The sequence below is a fragment of the Symphalangus syndactylus genome, chromosome 2 (genome assembly GCF_028878055.3).
Source record: "Symphalangus syndactylus isolate Jambi chromosome 2, NHGRI_mSymSyn1-v2.1_pri, whole genome shotgun sequence".
Classification (NCBI taxonomy): Eukaryota; Metazoa; Chordata; class Mammalia; order Primates; family Hylobatidae; genus Symphalangus; species Symphalangus syndactylus.
In genome coordinates, this window is record NC_072424.2 from 16,566,191 (window position 1) to 16,583,625 (window position 17,435).

General features: G+C 36.1%; 1 protein-coding gene across 18 annotated transcripts in view; it reads left to right on the forward strand.

Annotated features, from left to right (window-relative positions):
* The window catches only part of ATE1 (arginyltransferase 1), a 193,219-nt gene that overhangs the window by 85,984 nt on the left and 89,800 nt on the right, over nucleotides 1–17,435 (forward strand). For 10 of the 18 annotated variants that reach the window (XM_055246887.2, XM_063625365.1, XM_055246935.2 and 7 more), the window contains 2 exons: nucleotides 4,792–4,973; nucleotides 9,429–9,528. In XM_055246887.2, coding sequence (XP_055102862.2) covers nucleotides 4,792–4,973; nucleotides 9,429–9,528 — 282 coding nt within the window. The remainder of the gene's footprint in view (nucleotides 1–4,791; nucleotides 4,974–9,428; nucleotides 9,529–17,435) is intronic. The other 8 variants (XM_063625316.1, XM_063625372.1, XM_063625370.1 and 5 more) reach the window with 1 other exon arrangement.

The following is a 17,435-nucleotide window of genomic DNA, read 5'->3' on the forward strand; positions in this document are numbered from 1 at the left end:
GGTTTCTTTTATTGCAGAATAGTGTTAGACACCAAGTTCTGGGTGCTAGGAATGCTCATTGCTCATGGGGTGTTGTTTCTTCTAGACCCTCTCAGCTGACAGAACAAAGAAATATGTGTGTATGCTAATGCATATATATGCACATATCTATAATCTATGCACATTTATAAATATTTCTATGTGTAACTGTGCATCTATACTAAGCTAAACATGAGTTCTTATTAGTGTCTCCAACTCTAATCCCTTAGCACATGAATCTTTCTACCTTTTCTCCCTTGCTTATCTGTAAATTCCCACTCTAACTGTAAGAAACCTGATTCTTACTATCTGCCATCCATTTACTGAATTGGTCACCTCCAGTATTCATGTGTAGAAGTATCAGAATTGTTAACCAGTAACTCTATGGGAAACAACTTTATCAAGTAGGATACGGTGTTTAGGCGCAGAGTTCTTTTACCTTCATTCTCAGAAACTGCTTTCATTTCCGGAGTTGCTTAGGTCAGCACCTTTCCCCTCCCTCAGCACTTTCAGGAAGGTAGTTTCATACATTTGTAATATAGTTAGATTTACTTGTCACAGTTTGTGTTTCTTCCTGGGACGCTGCAACCTCCTAAATGATTTTTTAAAAATTTGTATGCATTACGATTCATTCTTTTGTGTTGTAATGTTCTATGGGTTTTTAATGATCTGTTATTGCTGCAATATCATATAGAATAGTTTCACCACCTAAAAGTCCCTATGCTTCGTCTATTCGTCATTCCCCTAATAGCCCACAAACTCCTGCCAACACGAATCTTTTTGCTGTCACTGTAGTTTTGCCTTTTACAGAGTCTTCAGGCATACCTTGGAGATAGTGTAGATTTGGTTCCAGACCATTGCAATAAAGTAAATATCATGATAAAGTAACTTGCACAAAATTTTTGGTTTCTCAGAGCATATAAAGGTTATGTTTACACTGTAGTCTCTTAAGTATGCAGTAACATTATATCTGAAAAAACAACATATATACCTTAAATAAAAAATGCTTTATTGCTAAAAAATGCTAATGACATGAGCACATGCTTAGAAAAATTGCCCCAACAGACTTGCTAGTGGGGTTGCCACAAACCTTCAGTTTTTTTTTTTTTAAACTCATTATCTGTGAAACACAATAAAACAAAGTGCAATTAAATTAGACATGCCTATAATTGGAATCGTGCAGGATATAGCCTTTTCAGATCGGCATCTTTCACTTAGCAATATGTAAAGTTTCTCGTGTGTGTGTCTTGACAGTTATTCTATTTATTGCTGAATGATCTTTCATTGTATAGATGTACCATAGTTTATCCATTTGCCTATTGAAGGACATCTTGGTTGCTTCCAGTTTTGTGTGGTTATCAATAAAACTGTTATAAACATTCACTTATAGGGTTTTGATTTGAACATAAGTTTTCAAATCAGTTGGATAAATACCTAGGAATGTGATTGCTCTTTTTTATGTTGAGATCTTTAATTTTATGAGAAACTCCTAAATCATCTATACCATTTTACATTCCCACCATCTGAATGAGGTTCCTGTTATTCTGCATCCTTACCAGCATTTGGTATTTATTCAGTTTTTGGATTTCAGCCATTCTAGTAGTTTTGTGGTATTATCTCATTGTTTTAATTTGCAGTTCCCTAATGGTAAGTGATGTTGAGCATCTTTTCATATGTTTATTTGCCATTTGCACATCTTGGGGTGAGGTCTCTGTTCAGATCATTTGCCCCTTCTCCCTTATTTTTAAAAATAAAGACAGGGTCTTGCTCTGTCGCATAGGCTGAAGTGCAGTGGCACGATCTTAGCTCACTGTAGCCTTGAACTCCTGGGCTCAGAGGATCCTCCCACCTCGGCCTCCCAAAGCACTGGGATTAGAGGCATGAGCCACCACACCCAATATTTTGCCTACTTTTTAATTGGGTAGTTTGTGTTCTTGTTGTTGAATTTTGAAAGTCTTTGTATATTTTGGATACCAGTTCTTTATCAGATATGTCTTTTACAAGATTTTCTCCCAGTCTGTGACTTGAGTTTTTATTTTAACAATGTTTTTCACAGAGCAGAAGTTTTTAATTTTAATAAAGTACACCTTAGCAGTTTGTTTGTTTCATTAATTGTGCTTTTGGTGTTTTATCTAAAAACTAATTGACAAACCTAAGTTTACCTAGATTTTCTTTTATATTATCATCTAGAAGTTTTATAGTTTCTCATTTTATATTTAGGTTTATGATCCATTTTGAGTTAATTTTTGTGAAAGGTGTAAGATCTGTGTCTGGATTCCTTTTTTTTTTTTTTTTTTGCATATGGATGTCTGGTTATTACAGCACCATTTATTGTAAAGAGTATTCTTTCTCTATTGCATTGCCTTTGCTGCTTTGTCAAAGATCATTTGACTATATTTGTGTGTGTCTGTTTTATCTCATTGACCTATGTCTGTTCTTTCACCAATACCACTCTATCTTGATTATTACAGGTTTATAGCAAGTGTTGACATTGGGAGTATCAACACTTTTTTCCAACTTTTTTCTTCCGCAGTATTGGGTTGGCTAGTCTGAGACTTTTGTCTCTACATAAACTTTAGAATCAGTTTTTTGATAGCTGCAAAATAGCTTGCTGAGATTTTGATTGTGATTACAGTAAATGTATATATCAACTTAGGAAAAACTGAGGTCATGACAATATTGTCTTTTAATCCATGCACACATAATATTTTTCTGGTTTTTTAGATCTTTGATTGCTTTTGTCAGAGTTTTGTAGTTTTCTGTATATATTTTGTTTGATTTATAACGAAACATTTCATTTTTTGTTGTATTGTAAATGGTATTCTTAATTTCAAATTCCAGTCATTGTTGGTATATAGAAAAGCAACTGACTTTTGTATATTACCCTTGTATTCTGGGACCTTGCCATAATTGCTTATTTTAGTTTTTTGTTGTTACTGATTTTTGTCATGTTATCTGTAAAGAAAGACAGGCTTTTCCTCCTTCCCAGTCTATACACCTTTTATTTCCTTTTCTTATTGCACAAGCTAAGCTTTCTAACATATTAGAAACATAACATATGTTGACTAGGAGTGATGAGAGAGGATATCCTTACCTTGTTCTTTCTTACTAGTAAGTATGCTGTTAGCTGTGGGTTTTTTGCATATATATTATTTAGCCAATTGAGAAAACTTTCCTCTGTTCCTAGTTTGTTAAGAGTGATTAGTCATGAACAGGTGTTGGGTTTTGCCAGTCATGTTTCCTGCATCAATTGATATGATCATATGATACTTCTTCTTTTGGCCTGTTGATGTGGTGAATTACATTGATTGTTCATTAATTGCCGTTTAAAAAGCTGCTTTTCTAATGTGAAGTCAGCCTTGTACACCTGGAATAAATTTCTCTTTTGTTCATGGTATAATTGTTTTTATATATTGTTGGATTTGATTTGCTAATATTTTGTTGAGGATTTTTGCATCTGCGTTCATGAGAGATTGATTTGTAGATTTATTTATTTTTTTATTTTTTTGCTTGGTTTTGGTGTTATTCAACCTGTTCTCATTTTTGTTTATTCTCTTCTAGCTTTTATTCATATACATTCTCTGATTTTAGTTGTGTGAAAATGATGTACAAGTAGTATTGTATTTGTTCACTTGAATTAGTAATCTCTTAACATTCACTCAGTCTCCAGGAAAGCCTATTTTATGCTGCTTGATACTGTTCTTTATATGGTTTTCATTTAAGATCAGTTATATTTAAAATGTTGAATTTTAAAATGAGAAATGTCACTTAACTAGCTATATTTACAGGAAGATGGTTATATTCTGAAATCTAGATTTTTCCTGTGAAGTTATAGTTAAATTAAGATAATAATGAAGAATAACTTTGTTTTCCTTTGACTAATAAGGAGAAGTATCATAGTCCTTTGTACTTACACAAGAACTCTCACCTAGAAGATATAATGGAATTGTGTACCTTCTCAGAGCTGGGGCACTCACAGAACAGGCTTAACTGGCAGTATCTCACCCCACCCTTTTCTTTTATGTTCCTCATACTTTTCTCATGCGTTTCTTTCCTAACCTTTGTGTGAAATAGAAGAACATAGTTTTTATTTTTTTATTTTATTTATTTTATTTCAGTAGGTTTCTGGGGAACAGGTGGTGTTTGGATAAGTCCTTTAGCGGTGATTTCTGAGATTTTGGTGCACCCGTCACCCAAGCAGTGTACACTGTACCCAATGTGTAGTCTTTTATCCCTCACCCCCCTCTTGCCCTTCCCTCTAAGTCCTCAAAGTCCATTGTGTTCTTCTTATGTTTTTGTGTCCTCATAGCTTAGCTCCCTCTTTTAAGTGAGAAGATACAATGTTTGGTGTTCCATTCCTGGGTTACTTCACTTAGAATAATGGTCCTCAACTCTATCCAGGTTGCTGCGAATGCCATTATTTTGTTCCTTTTTATGCCTGAGTAGTATAGAAGTAGAAGGACATAGTTTAATAGTGATTTTCTTATCCTGTAAAATGCTGTATTTCCTACCGTCAAGTATTAAAACAAGTAAATTGAAGAAAACATAAATTGATTTATCTTTTTGAATTTTGTATTTAGTCAGTATTTCTACGATGAAAAAGTTTTGCAACTTAATATAGGGTATAACTAGGGATGATGATGGAAACAAAGAGGAAAGTTAAGGACTTATTAACCTGAGGAAAATGAAAGTATATTATATATTAATTATAAGATTATTTTAATATTAAAAAAATGGCTAACTGCTTGTGTTTGTGCCTCTGCTTTTTCTTAGGCAGAGACTCCCCCTAATGGGCCAGATTGTGGCTATGGCTCCTTTCACCAGCAATACTGGCTTGATGGAAAGATCATTGCTGTGGGGGTGATTGACATCCTCCCAAACTGTGTATCATCTGTGTATTTGTACTATGATCCTGATTATTCGTTTTTATCTTTGGGTGTCTACTCTGCACTACGGTAAGATTGCTTTTTGCCATTATTGTAGTGGGTTATATAGAACTTCAAATAATTACTCATTTGATTATATTTAATTATGTAACAGTAGAAGTCCTAATTGACAGTGTATTATAAATGGTTTGTTGCTAGTGTCTTATATAGAATACATACTACTATATAATAGGTAATAGGTATTCTATATAAGAGTTAAATACTCATATAATATATAATTATATATAATTTGTAATTTTCATTTAAGAACAATATATTTAAAGTCACATTGAATTTTAAAATAAATGTCATTTAACTAGTTTATAGGAAATATATAACTATAAGTATATAATTATGTAATATATAAGTAAATATGTATAACTAGTATCTATAATCTATAATCTCTAGTAGTTTTATATTGTATTTTTAAGGTACTACCTTTAGAACTGTTGCCAGTGTCTGATGGTAATTCTCTAGCTTTTTAAGGTATCCATCTAGTTAAGAAGTCATTGTATTAGTGGGTAGCTTTTGTTGTTTATACATTTATTTAAGACCACCTGTCAGAACTACTTATATTCCTTAAACGTTATACGACTTATATTCTTGTCATCACTATCTTCTATTTTCTTTTTTCCTTTTCGAATGAGATGAGGTCTTGCTGTGTTGCCCAGGTTGGTCTCGAACTCCTGGGCTCAAGTGATCCTCCTTCCTCAGCCTTTCAGGTACCTGGAATTACAGGCTTGTACTACTGCATTCAGCTTTATATTTTTTACTATTAATTAAAAGTTAAGTTAATGTGGTGTCAATGAATCAAAGTAATATGAGTCTACTGGAAGAAATATACATGTATACAGAACAGACCTGGGGAATCCCTGGCTGACTGGTTGAATTTATGACCCTCATCAAAAGATAATTTCCCTTTTGTGTCCATGGCTGCAAACATATGTATGCAGCACAAAACATTTTTAATGGTGAGAAGATTGGCGTCTTCCTCCAGTTTTCTCTATTTATTTCTGTTTGTCTATGTGTATATGTGGTGGAGGAGGGAAGGAGGGTTGGGAACTATTTTTCTTTTGTTTATCTGGGAGCTTGAGTCCCTCTTTTTCTCACTCTTTACTATCGTGTCATACTTTTCTCTTTTCATCTCTCAGTCTTCATGTCTGATGGTCACGTTTTCACGTCATCATAAAATGTACTGCCAGATTATTTTTGTGTATGTGCTTTTTTATGAATTATAAAAGAGTTGAAATTTTTCATTAAATCAGCAGTTTAATGTTTTTAAAGATCTGGTCCATAAGTGATTTTTTGTGTGTGTGTTTCAGTGGCCCACAATATAAAGTTCTTTGTCTTAGCATTTTCAACTTGACTTTTTTCTTAATGCCAGTTTTTAACAAATCCACAATTACATAATATTTACAATGGATCTCTATAACAGTCTTTTTATTCTTATTTTTAATCACATTTTTGTATAAAGTAGTTTAAAAATATTTATGGCTGTTGGTGCTCTCACTGAAATTGAAATTGATAATTTAAAGTATTCGTGTTTTATAACTTTAGATTTTACAATTATATAACTTCAGAAGTTTTATTTCAGAAAAGATGCATTTTCTTTATACCCAAATCAGTCAATACTTTCAAATAATTGCTGGTTTTTTGTTTTGTTTGGTTTTATTTTTGTATTATCACTTTACAATTTGTTATAGATTTTTCGAGGCTTCTCAGATGGATTTTTAAGGGTGAGATTTATTTCTACATAATAAGCTGTGGCCTATGTCTGAAATATTTCATGGCTCAATAAACTGAGTGATAGTTTAGATATTGATATGGTAAATAATTAATTCCCAGCAAAATTAGCAAGAGTTCTATTGATCGCCTTGTATATCCCTGCAAATACTAGAGCTGGAGAGCCGGGAGGGAGCAGGAGAGGAGCCTGAGGTCATGAAAGGTTTGCCAGTTGAGGGTGGGATGGTTGCAGCTGCTCTGCGGTCTTGTCACTTCCTTTTGGTGCTCTCGAGAAGATGAGTTGCGGACTTTATAGAAAAGGAAAGGCAGCCGGGCGATTGACCTCTTGAAGCAAAATTGGAGAAAGTAGGTTACCAGTTGCTAATTCCATTATTGATTTTAATGCATTTTGGTGAAATATTTTCCCCTCGATTTCTTAAGTTTCTTAAGCAATCCAACAATCAATATAGTTTTATGTTTTTAGATTTATATAATGTAGTCTGTATATTTTTATTTTTTATTTATTTAATTTATTTTTGTAATCAGCCTCTGCTTATCCATAGCCTGTAGATATAAGAATCGTTTGAATTGGGGATCATGAGCATGGCATTTGTTTGTGTATGTTTAGAAAGATACATTTTAAAAAGGTAATTACACTCATAGACATAAGACAGGTTTCTGGTTTGTCCAAGCAGACCATAAATAATAAAACAGACAACTTAATTTCAGATACTCCCTAGCACTGTGACAATAATAAAATTAGCAGTGGTGGGCGTGAAGCCTGTTTTATATAGATTGGTCTTTCCTCATAGAGAACAGGTGACATTTCAGGGGCGAAGGAAGAAGAAAAGGAACCAGTCATGTAAAAGTCTGAGGGCAGGAAGAAGTTCAGGTGAAGGGTAGCAAATCTAAGTGCCCCGAGGTGGCCAGGAAAAACAAAAAAGTCTTTTGAGCTCAGGTGTAGGGAAGGACGTAGACAGCCTTATGCAAAGGGCAGAGAGGCAGGTGGAGTTGGTGAGAAGGAGGCAGGTGGAGTTGGTGAGAAGGAGGCAGGTGGAGTTGGTGAGAAGGAGGCAGGTGGAGTTGGTGAGAAGGAGGCAGGTGGAGTTGGTGAGAAGGAGGCAGGTGGAGTTGGTGAGAAGGAGGCAGGTGGAGTTGGTGAGAAGGAGGCAGGTGGAGTTGGTGAGAAGGAGGCAGGTGGAGTTGGTGAGAAGGAGGCAGGTGGAGTTGGTGAGAACGAGGCAGGTGGAGTTGGTGAGAAGGAGGCAGGTGGAGTTGGTGAGAACGAGGCAGGTGGAGTAGCGCTTGTAGGACAGGGTGGGGCGGTTGGGATTTATTTATATGTGCTGCCAACCCACTGCTGGGGTGGGGGATTGAGAGATCTGATTAATATTGTAAAAGACTACTTGGCCTGTTCTGTGGAGATTATGGAGGGGCAAGAGTGGAAACAGGTGGCTGCTGGGAGGCTGCTGCAGTCATCCAAGGGCACCATAATGGTGCTTGACGCAGAATATCTGAGGTGGAGGTGGTAAGAAGTGGTCAGATTCAAGACATATTTTAGAGAGAAAGCCTAAAAGACCTGCTGATGGATTGGACATGGGGACAAGAATTAAGGTGACTCTAAGGGTTGGGGCCTGAACAAATCCAGGGAGAGGTGATGAAATGAACTGAGGTGGGCAGGACCAAGTGGATTGGTACCCTGGCTGGGTGGGCCTTCTCGGAATTGGTGGTCTTACGCTTGCTTGTGTCAGTGCATTCTTTCCTCAGTTTGAACTCGAGTGGATTAATTCTGGGAATAGGTTTTATTCTGTTATAGGCTAATAATGTTTAGTCTGGTTGGATTTAGAAATACTTTTAATTTAAAAATGAATTCTTATGGTAATAATTCTTTAAGGATTTAAATTTGAAGTAGAAAAATGCACAGAATATTGCATTACAAATACATTTCTTTATAATTTCAAGCATCAGTTGCTACTAATAAAGAAAAGAATACCTTCAAGAAACAAACATAAAAACAAAACTACTTTCCTCATACTTTAGAAATATACTGAAGTTTTACTAAGCACTTTCAAACTAGTCATTTAGCTGGGCAAGTAGAATGAAATTCTGTGCCAAGATTTATCAGGATACAAATGAAAACCACCTCATGCATAGGCGTTATAGTGGAGAGACTGACAACTTCTTAAGTTTGAGTTACCTGGCTTATTCCAACAAATACAGAAAATGTGGTGAGATAACATGGTATTTCCTGCTCTCTAGTTTTAGGGGAAATAAATATTAAAGTTGTGCCTAGATAAAGGAATGAATTAGATGTCATATGCAGCTGAAAGTCTTTGCATGTAAATGGTCATAATAATAGTTATTCTTCCTGAAATTTATTGGCTTTTGAGTTTTCTAAAATGTGCTGTACTGTTTTTAACCTGTTAAGCCCAGATTCTTTGAGAACCGTAGGGCATGACGAATAATAACAGGACACTGTAGATCTCTTTAATTTTATGCTACTTGAATTTTAGATCAGCTACTTTGTCCAATAGAGTGTAAAACCTGAACTTAGATGCATTTGCTTCAAATTATTTAGCGGGGTTTATTATTTCTTTAGTAAAAATCGTATAGTGTTTTAAAAGTAGTTTTTCTTTCAATATTTGTAATTTTTTGATAGCTTAATATCAGATTTTATCAAATGTTTACCATCAAATTACATAGATATTTGAACATTAGAACCAGAATTAACTGCCTTCAGCTTTCTTCTTTTTCTTTTGGCAGAGAAATTGCTTTTACTAGGCAGCTTCATGAGAAAAGTTCTCAACTCAGCTATTATTATATGGGTTTCTACATTCATTCGTGTCCCAAGATGAAATATAAGGTAAAGTTGATATTCACATATGTGTGTTTTTATTATAGAAAAATGAATCTCTAATAAAATTTTTATCTCAGGGCACTGGGTTTGAAGCTTTGAAGGAAGGACGTATGGGTTAATAAGGAAATCTCTTTGCTGCCTCAGAAATTAAGCTTTCTGTAATGAGAACCACAGCCTCTTCTGCTCTTGTAATCCATCGCATTATTGTGAGATTTAAGTATATTTCAGAATTTCCCTTTAAAAAAAAGTTTTATGACTCTCGTTAATGAAACTCTTTGATATTTCCTGAGTATGAATAGCCCACTGTAAAAACTGCAGAGTGAAGACCAATACAGAGGAGCAGACCCACCGCCTTCCACCCACCGCGATAGCAATAACCAAACACGTCTTGCTTTACTTAGAGTGAAGCTTTCAGCTCTGAAGATTCATGGATCTTCTACTTAAAACTTGTGAGCTAGGGGAAGATTAGGGGCATTTTACATAAAACCAAGGCATACAGTGGTCTGGTCAGTGGCCTAGGAGGACATGGGTTTTTTACTATACAAGATGTGGAAGAGGAAAGGAAGGAGTAGCTCAAGAAGAAAGTTGGTAGGATGGAGAAGGACATTTCAGGGAGAAGAAGCAGTAAAAGAAAGGATTCGGAAGGGCAAGTGCTGATGATGTATTTGTAGAGGAAAGGGTAACTGAAGGACTGTGCAGAACCCTGAAGGCCAGGCTAAGGTACTTAGGCATCTGGGAGTCATCAACAGTTATAGAGCAGAGCAGAGTAAATCAGAAAATATACATATGTCCACACATAGAAATATGACTTAATGGGGGTTTTAAGACATGCCACATTAAAGAAAAAAGTGTAATTGAACGCCTGTGTACCCATTACCCAGCTTTAGTAATTTTCATGCATTTATTTCATCTATTCCTTCACTCCATTCCCACCTCCACCCTCTCTTGAATTATTTTGGAGCAAATCAAACGTATCACTTAATCTGCCAATATTGTAGTATGTCTTTCTAAAAGATAAGGGCATTTTGAAAACGTAATCACGATCTCATCATATATCTAGAAAGTATTAGCAGTGTTTCCAGATATCACCTGATCAGTGTTCATATTTCCTGTTTCCTTTATTGTCTCATAATCTTTTTTACAGTCAATTTGTTTGACCTAGGACTCAATAAGGTTCATATATTTATTTGTGATGTGTCTCTTAAATCTCTTTAAATCAATAAATCCCCACCCCCAACCCTCCAGCCTTTTTTCTTTCTTACAAAGGAATAATTCACAGGACCTGGTGATTAATTAAATTTGAGGGTGATTATATTTACAAATCTTTGAGGTTAAGTACTGAATGACTGGGGAGATGGTTCCATTGTCAGAAATTATGGATTCTGAAAGTAGCACTGGCTTTGAGAGACTGGTGAAAAAGCAGTGCCTTGCTGGTTTTACATTGACAGTCCAGGTAAGCTGATCAAGGTGTCTTGGCATTTGGAGGTTTTCTTTTGAGCTCATATTTCAGTGTACATTGTAGGGAGATAACCCCTGAATTTGGTTGTCTTCAAAAACTTCCTTTATGCCTGAATTACTAATTCACTTGATGGGCCTTAACATATGTTCTGTACAGAAGGAAAAGTATGAGCATATTTCCATTTTGCCTAAAAATAATGATTTGCTATGTTTTTACTAGTGTTTTATCCTTCTGGCTCATTTTCATCTGGTACTAGATCTAAATTAGTTCAGAGCAGAAAACTCTAGTACTCAAGATATTTTAATGTATTTATAAGACTCAGAGAAAACTCTGGCTGTCCTTATATTAATCTTCCTTTATGTAGTACATGACCCATTCAAATGAAGTATTTTCATACTAGACTTAGGGACTTGCACAGATTTCACTTTTATGTCTCATCTGTGATGGCCGTTCTAGTCTCACAGCATTTCTCTTGAAAGTTTTTCATTATGCCTAAGCTAAATTCTAATTTGCCCTATATTTTAACCTGGATCTTTGTTTTTTTCTTTTTTCTTTTTTTTCCATTCGTGGAAATGTTGAATATAGTTTCATCATCCTTTTCCTCTTCATGAAGACGTTTTGGTGACACCTTTGTTGACTCTAGTCCAGACTAAATATTTTTTATTCTTTCGTCTCCTTCCTAGGTAGAGCTCTGCTTGGAAGTTCAAGCCAGCCTGTATATAGTTTTAAGTTAAAGATTTTAAAAATACCCTATGTGCTTTTCAGTCTACCTTAATTATATCCAATCCAAATCTGTAAGAATTGTAGCTTCAAAATATTTATTATTTATTTAATTCCATTTATATGAGAGGTACCCCCATGCCTGCTTGCCTTCTGGTTTACTTTCTTCCTTCATCCAGGAGATATTTATTCAGATCCTACTGGAAATAACAGGCGTGAACAATACAGGCAAGATCCCTGGTCTCTTGGAACTTGCATTGTAGTGGAGAAGCTAACAGTGATCAAGAAGACAGATGTCAGATAGGGATGAGTGCGGTGTGGTAGACATTAATTAACTGAATGTGGCTACTTTAGATTGTGTAGTCAGAGGGTCCTCTCTGGGACGAATGTTTAGGCTAAGATTTGAATGTCACAGAATCAGCCAGTGGGAAGTTTTAGGGTCATTTCAGAAAGACACTGAGGAAACAGCTAGTGTAGCACTGCCTAGCCTTTAGTTGCTGCAGTCCTCAGTTTTGACTGGAGTTTATGACCTGGAGAACATTTTCATAAGACCTGTACTTAGGCCATATCTTCAGAGATTTTAAGTAATTGAACTCTGGGATCAACCATGGGCATCAGATTTGTTTAATGCTCAGAAGATTCTGATATGAAGTCAGAGTAGAGAATCACTGTACCAGATTATTTTTTCACAGCCGAGACCCTCATGAGGAGCTAGAAAGATAATTATTCCCCATTTTAAAGTTTGCTGTTTTCTGTTTATTAAATTCAGAATTACTCCTATTGAAGAAGCTCATATCTTTGCCCTGTCATCTGTGGCCTAGAACATGGAACACTGACCAACTAGAGAATTCCCATTTTTTTCCCCCCACTTGAGACCTTTATCTGTACTGTGCTCTTGCTTTTTTTCCCCTTCCCTTTGTCCCTCCCCCAAGCTTGCAAATTCCTCATCTATCATTTTTCAACTCCAGTAATCTCTGCTGGACTCTAAGACTAGATTTCATCATTCACCCACCTACCCCATAGCAGTTTACATTTCTTTCCAGAACTAGTCTATCTCCTGTGCATACATTCCATGAGAATCTAATTGACATTTAACTTCTTGTGTCCCAGGTAGCGAACAATGTGCCTGCTACATAGTAGGTATTTAATGCTTAATATACATTTGTTGAACTAATGAATGAAAATACTAATGCAGAGAGCTGACGAGTATGTAGGATAGTGAGAAATGCCTTCTTTTTTTTTTTTTTTTTAACAAAGATTTGTTGAGCACGAATGGGATGGCTTCCCCTTTACAAATAGGTTATAACTTAGTAACAGATACACAGTTCTAACAGAATGTGATAGGTATCGTGACTGATTATCTTTGAGTATTGATAAATACTCTGATAGCAAAGGGAGGTGGTGACACAGGAATGTGTAACAGTTTGGAGAAGTTGCTTGACTTCATCTGGTCTCAGTTTTTGCAACTGTAAATGGGAGTGATGTAGAAATTAGACAGGTTGTTACCTGCATTTGAGTATAGACTCTACCTAGTTGGGTAGCATTCATAAAATCATTACCTGAGCTTTTGTTGGGACCTGTCAAGGCTCTCTCTGTTTGTATACTGATAAATGACATCCAAATTTCTAAATGTCTGCTCTTGTTATTAACCAGACTTCTTAGATTAGTTTAGATGCTGGGGAAAAGGAAAGGCATATATTACTGAATACCAGTACTACCTCTCTTTGAAAGTTCCCAGAATTGCAGACACTTGTCTTTTACTTAGAGGCCAGTGGCACAGTATTAGTCCGTTTTCATGCTGCTGATAAAGATATACCTGAGACTGGGAAGAAAAAGAGGTTTAATTGGACTTACAGCTCCACATGGCTGGAGAGGCCTTAGAATAATAGTGGGAGGTAAAAGGCATTTCTTACGTGGCGGTGGCAAGAGAAAATGAGGAAGATGCAAAAGCGGAAACCCCTAATAAAACCATCAGATCTCGTGAGATGTTCACTACCACGATAACATTATGGGGGGGAACCACCCCCTTGATTCAAATTGTCTCCCACTAGGCCCCTCCCACAACATGTGCAAATTATGGGAGTACAATTCAAGATGAGATTTGGGTGGGGACACAGAGCCTAACCATATCAGACACTGAGCTCTGTTAGGGGATAGTGCTACAACGTAGGGAACCTTTAAGTAACAAATCTTATATTGTGCCATAGGATGTCTATCAGCTTTGGTTTTATCTGTTTAGGACAAAAAAAGTCTCTTCGAGCTCAGGAATTTATTCTGAATAAAATGGTTAGTTTGCTCCATTGGAGTGAGGAGAAATTGGTACATTTGTGCTAGGACTCCAACCTGTATGTTATAATTAATGGCAATCTAATAGTTCTAGGCCATAGAGATCAGAAAAGAGTATCCTTTCTATGCTAGCACCATTGTAATATTCCTACTTATCCCACAAACTGAGCTATTGAATTTGAGGAGGACTAGTCAGGGTGTGTGGCAGAAGATCATGTCACTCCTTTAGTCCCTCTTCCAAATGTTGCGTCAGACTGTAATTTCTGTTTACTTAGGGATAAAGCTGGTTAATTCAGAATAATTTATGGTCACTATAGATTATTGCCACTTCATTCCTGTTTTTAAAATAGCAAGTTACTGTGACTGTAGATCTTTAGAGCAACAAGTATCATTATAAGAGATGACTGATTATATACATTTACTGGAATTAGTGGCTGGTTTGTGTTGGTAGAAATTACTTCAAAAGCAGATGGGTCTTTTTTTAAATAAAGTAAAGCTGACATGAAAACTAATGTTGCCATGTGGGAATTTCTTTCTGCCATTTGTTAGTAAATTTATGTTTTTTCACATCATGAGTCTTGACAAAAATCAACTGACAAATCAGGAAATGGAGAGAAAGTATTAGAATTCTCCTTCAAGAATTAAAACTGAACAGTAAGCATGAAATGTTACGAGGCTGAAGGAATCCAATGGATGTCAAGTCAGAAGAAAGGATAGGTGGAAACCCTGACTTGTAGAGCTGACAGTTAATGTTGACATTCACAGGAAGCAGGACACGAGTGCAGAGGAGGGAGCAGTCATCGTCTAGTCAGTCAGTCTTGCTTGTAGCTGTGTTATGGAATGTGTGTGTGTGTGTTGTCTGTCGGCTGATAATGATGTAAATAACAGTGTAAATATAAATATTAATAAGTTTGTATACAAAATATATGAGTTAGTGTTCCAAGAAATAACAAATTTTGGAAGCAAAATAAGTTTATAAATAAACTTATATGTGTAGCGCTGCTTATTTGCCAAGAAATCCAAATGTTAGGTTATTCGAAACAGTATCTAACAATGTTCACTGGAGTTTTCCAATGTTTTAGTATTCACTATGGGCTAAAGATATTTGTAATACTACTAACCTTACTATTTCTTATTAAGTAATTTTTAAGATATCCATTATAATGAGTAAAGAGTCTGAAGAATATTGGAAGTATTAAGAATCACTTGTGATTTCAGGAATTATAATGTTTCATTCCCAAGTCCCCAAAATTAATATGTTTAGAATTTGGAAACATGATCACAAGTTAGGAAACTGAGTTACAGTCCAAAGTAGAGAAAGACAATCTGGGACTCAATGTTCCCATTTAAACAAAACTTTAAATTTTTTCCGATCTATTATGTTCCCATTATTTCTTCTTGGGAGGGACAATTCCAAAAATCTGAAGTAAACCTAGTGATTTTGTAAGTATTTGTGAGATAATGATAGAATTTTTGAATATTAAATTAACTTCATAAAGTCAGCATTTTCCTGGCATATTTTGGGAATACTTTTGGGTCCTCAACAACATGTTGATTTTAATACTTTATATTTTAAGAAAATAGTTTCCATTGCCTTATGATTGAAAATGAGTAATTTTAGGTAACTGAGGGATTAAAGTTATTTTCATTTCAGTTAAGGATATTGTCTTTATTCTTTCTGGGTTTATATAACAAGATACCTGAGGTTTGAGAATTTATACAGAAAAGAGTTTTATTTAGCTCATGATTTTGGTGATGGGAAAGTCCAAGGGCACGGCACTTGCATCTGCCCAGCTTCTGGTGAGGGTCCTGTGCTGTGTCACAGTGGGATGGAGAAACAGAAGGGGGACTGGAGCAGAGACCTGCAGGAGAGCCTGGGTTTATTTATAGTAACCTGCTCTCAGGAACACATCCATTCCCATGAGAGTGAGAATCTATTCACTCCCACTAGACAGCTTTAATCTATTCCCAAGGGCAGTTCTCCCATGATCCAAACACGTCCCACTAGGCCCCATCTCCCAACACTACCACACCAGGAATCAGATTCCAACATGAGCTTTGTCAGGGGTAAACCAGGTCAAACCATAGCAGATACCATGTTACACTTGCACATGAGAACATGAGAACCTTCAGTTACAAAGGAATAGCACATCTGCTTATTAAAGTAGATCTTTTCAATCAGAAAACTGCTGTTCAAAATTGTAAGATAGGTGTTTGTCCAAGCATGAATATTCCTCATTGCAAATTGAAGGTCTAGAACTAGAGACCAGCAAGAAATAACTCACAGAAAATGAATTGCACACTATTGTAAAATCTCTCATTTTTGAGATTGAATGGGGGTAAATTTAGCCTATGGCTACAAAAATAGTTAAAATTATATTTTTTCTTAGCATGTAAGTATGTAAAGCACTAGTAATGGCATATTTTTGCCACATTGTAAAGTATACATGGAAAAGTCTACGAACATGTTTTCTATCTGGTATTAAAGAAAAAAAGGAATTTATTTCTTAAATAGGAGCGATTTTTTTCTTTTTTTTTTCTTTTTTTTTGAGACAGAGTCTCGCTGTGTTGCCCAGGCTGGAGTGCAGTGGCATGATCTTGGCTCACTGCAACCTCCGCCCCTCCAGGTTTGAGCAATTCTCTGCTTCAGCCTCTGGAGTAGCTGGGATTACAGGTACATACCACCATGCACAGCTAATTTTTTGTATTTTTAGTAGAGATGGGGTTTCACCATCTTGGCCAGGCTGGTCTTGAACTCCTGACCTCGTGATCCACCTGCCTTGGCCCGGCCAGGAGCAATTTTTTTTTCTTTCCTTTTTTTTGCTTTCCTTTTTGTGACGAAGTCTTGCTCTGTTGCCAGGCTGGAGTGCAGTGGCACGATCTCTGCTCACTGTAACCTCTGCCTCCTGGGTTCAAGCAGTTCTCCTGCCTCAGCCTCCTGAGTAGCTGGGAGTACAGGCGCACACCACCACACCCAGCTAATTTTTGTATTTTTAGTAAAGATGGGGTTTCACTATGTTGGCCAGGATGGTCTCGATCTCTTGACCTTGTGCTCTGCCCGCCTTGGCCTCCCAAAGTGCTGGGATTACAGGTGTGAGCCACCGTGCCCGGCCAGGAGCAATATTTTTAATAACCAAGAAGGAGCAGCCTGTTAGGTACCTGGTACATGCTAGACACTGGGAATACATTTGTAAGCAGTACATGAGGGCTCTGCCCTAGTAAAGGTTACAACTTAGGAGGACATAGATAATTACAATATAGTGCATAAAGTGGTAACATGTGACAGTTGAAACTAGATTAATGTTTCATTTGGATTTTCTTACATAGATTTGTACATGTAAGTTTCTTCACCATATATTTATTGTATAATATAAAGCAAATTGAAGTATTGAACAGCAGGTCTGAAATAACACAAAAGAGTCATTTACCTGAACTTTTATATTGAGTA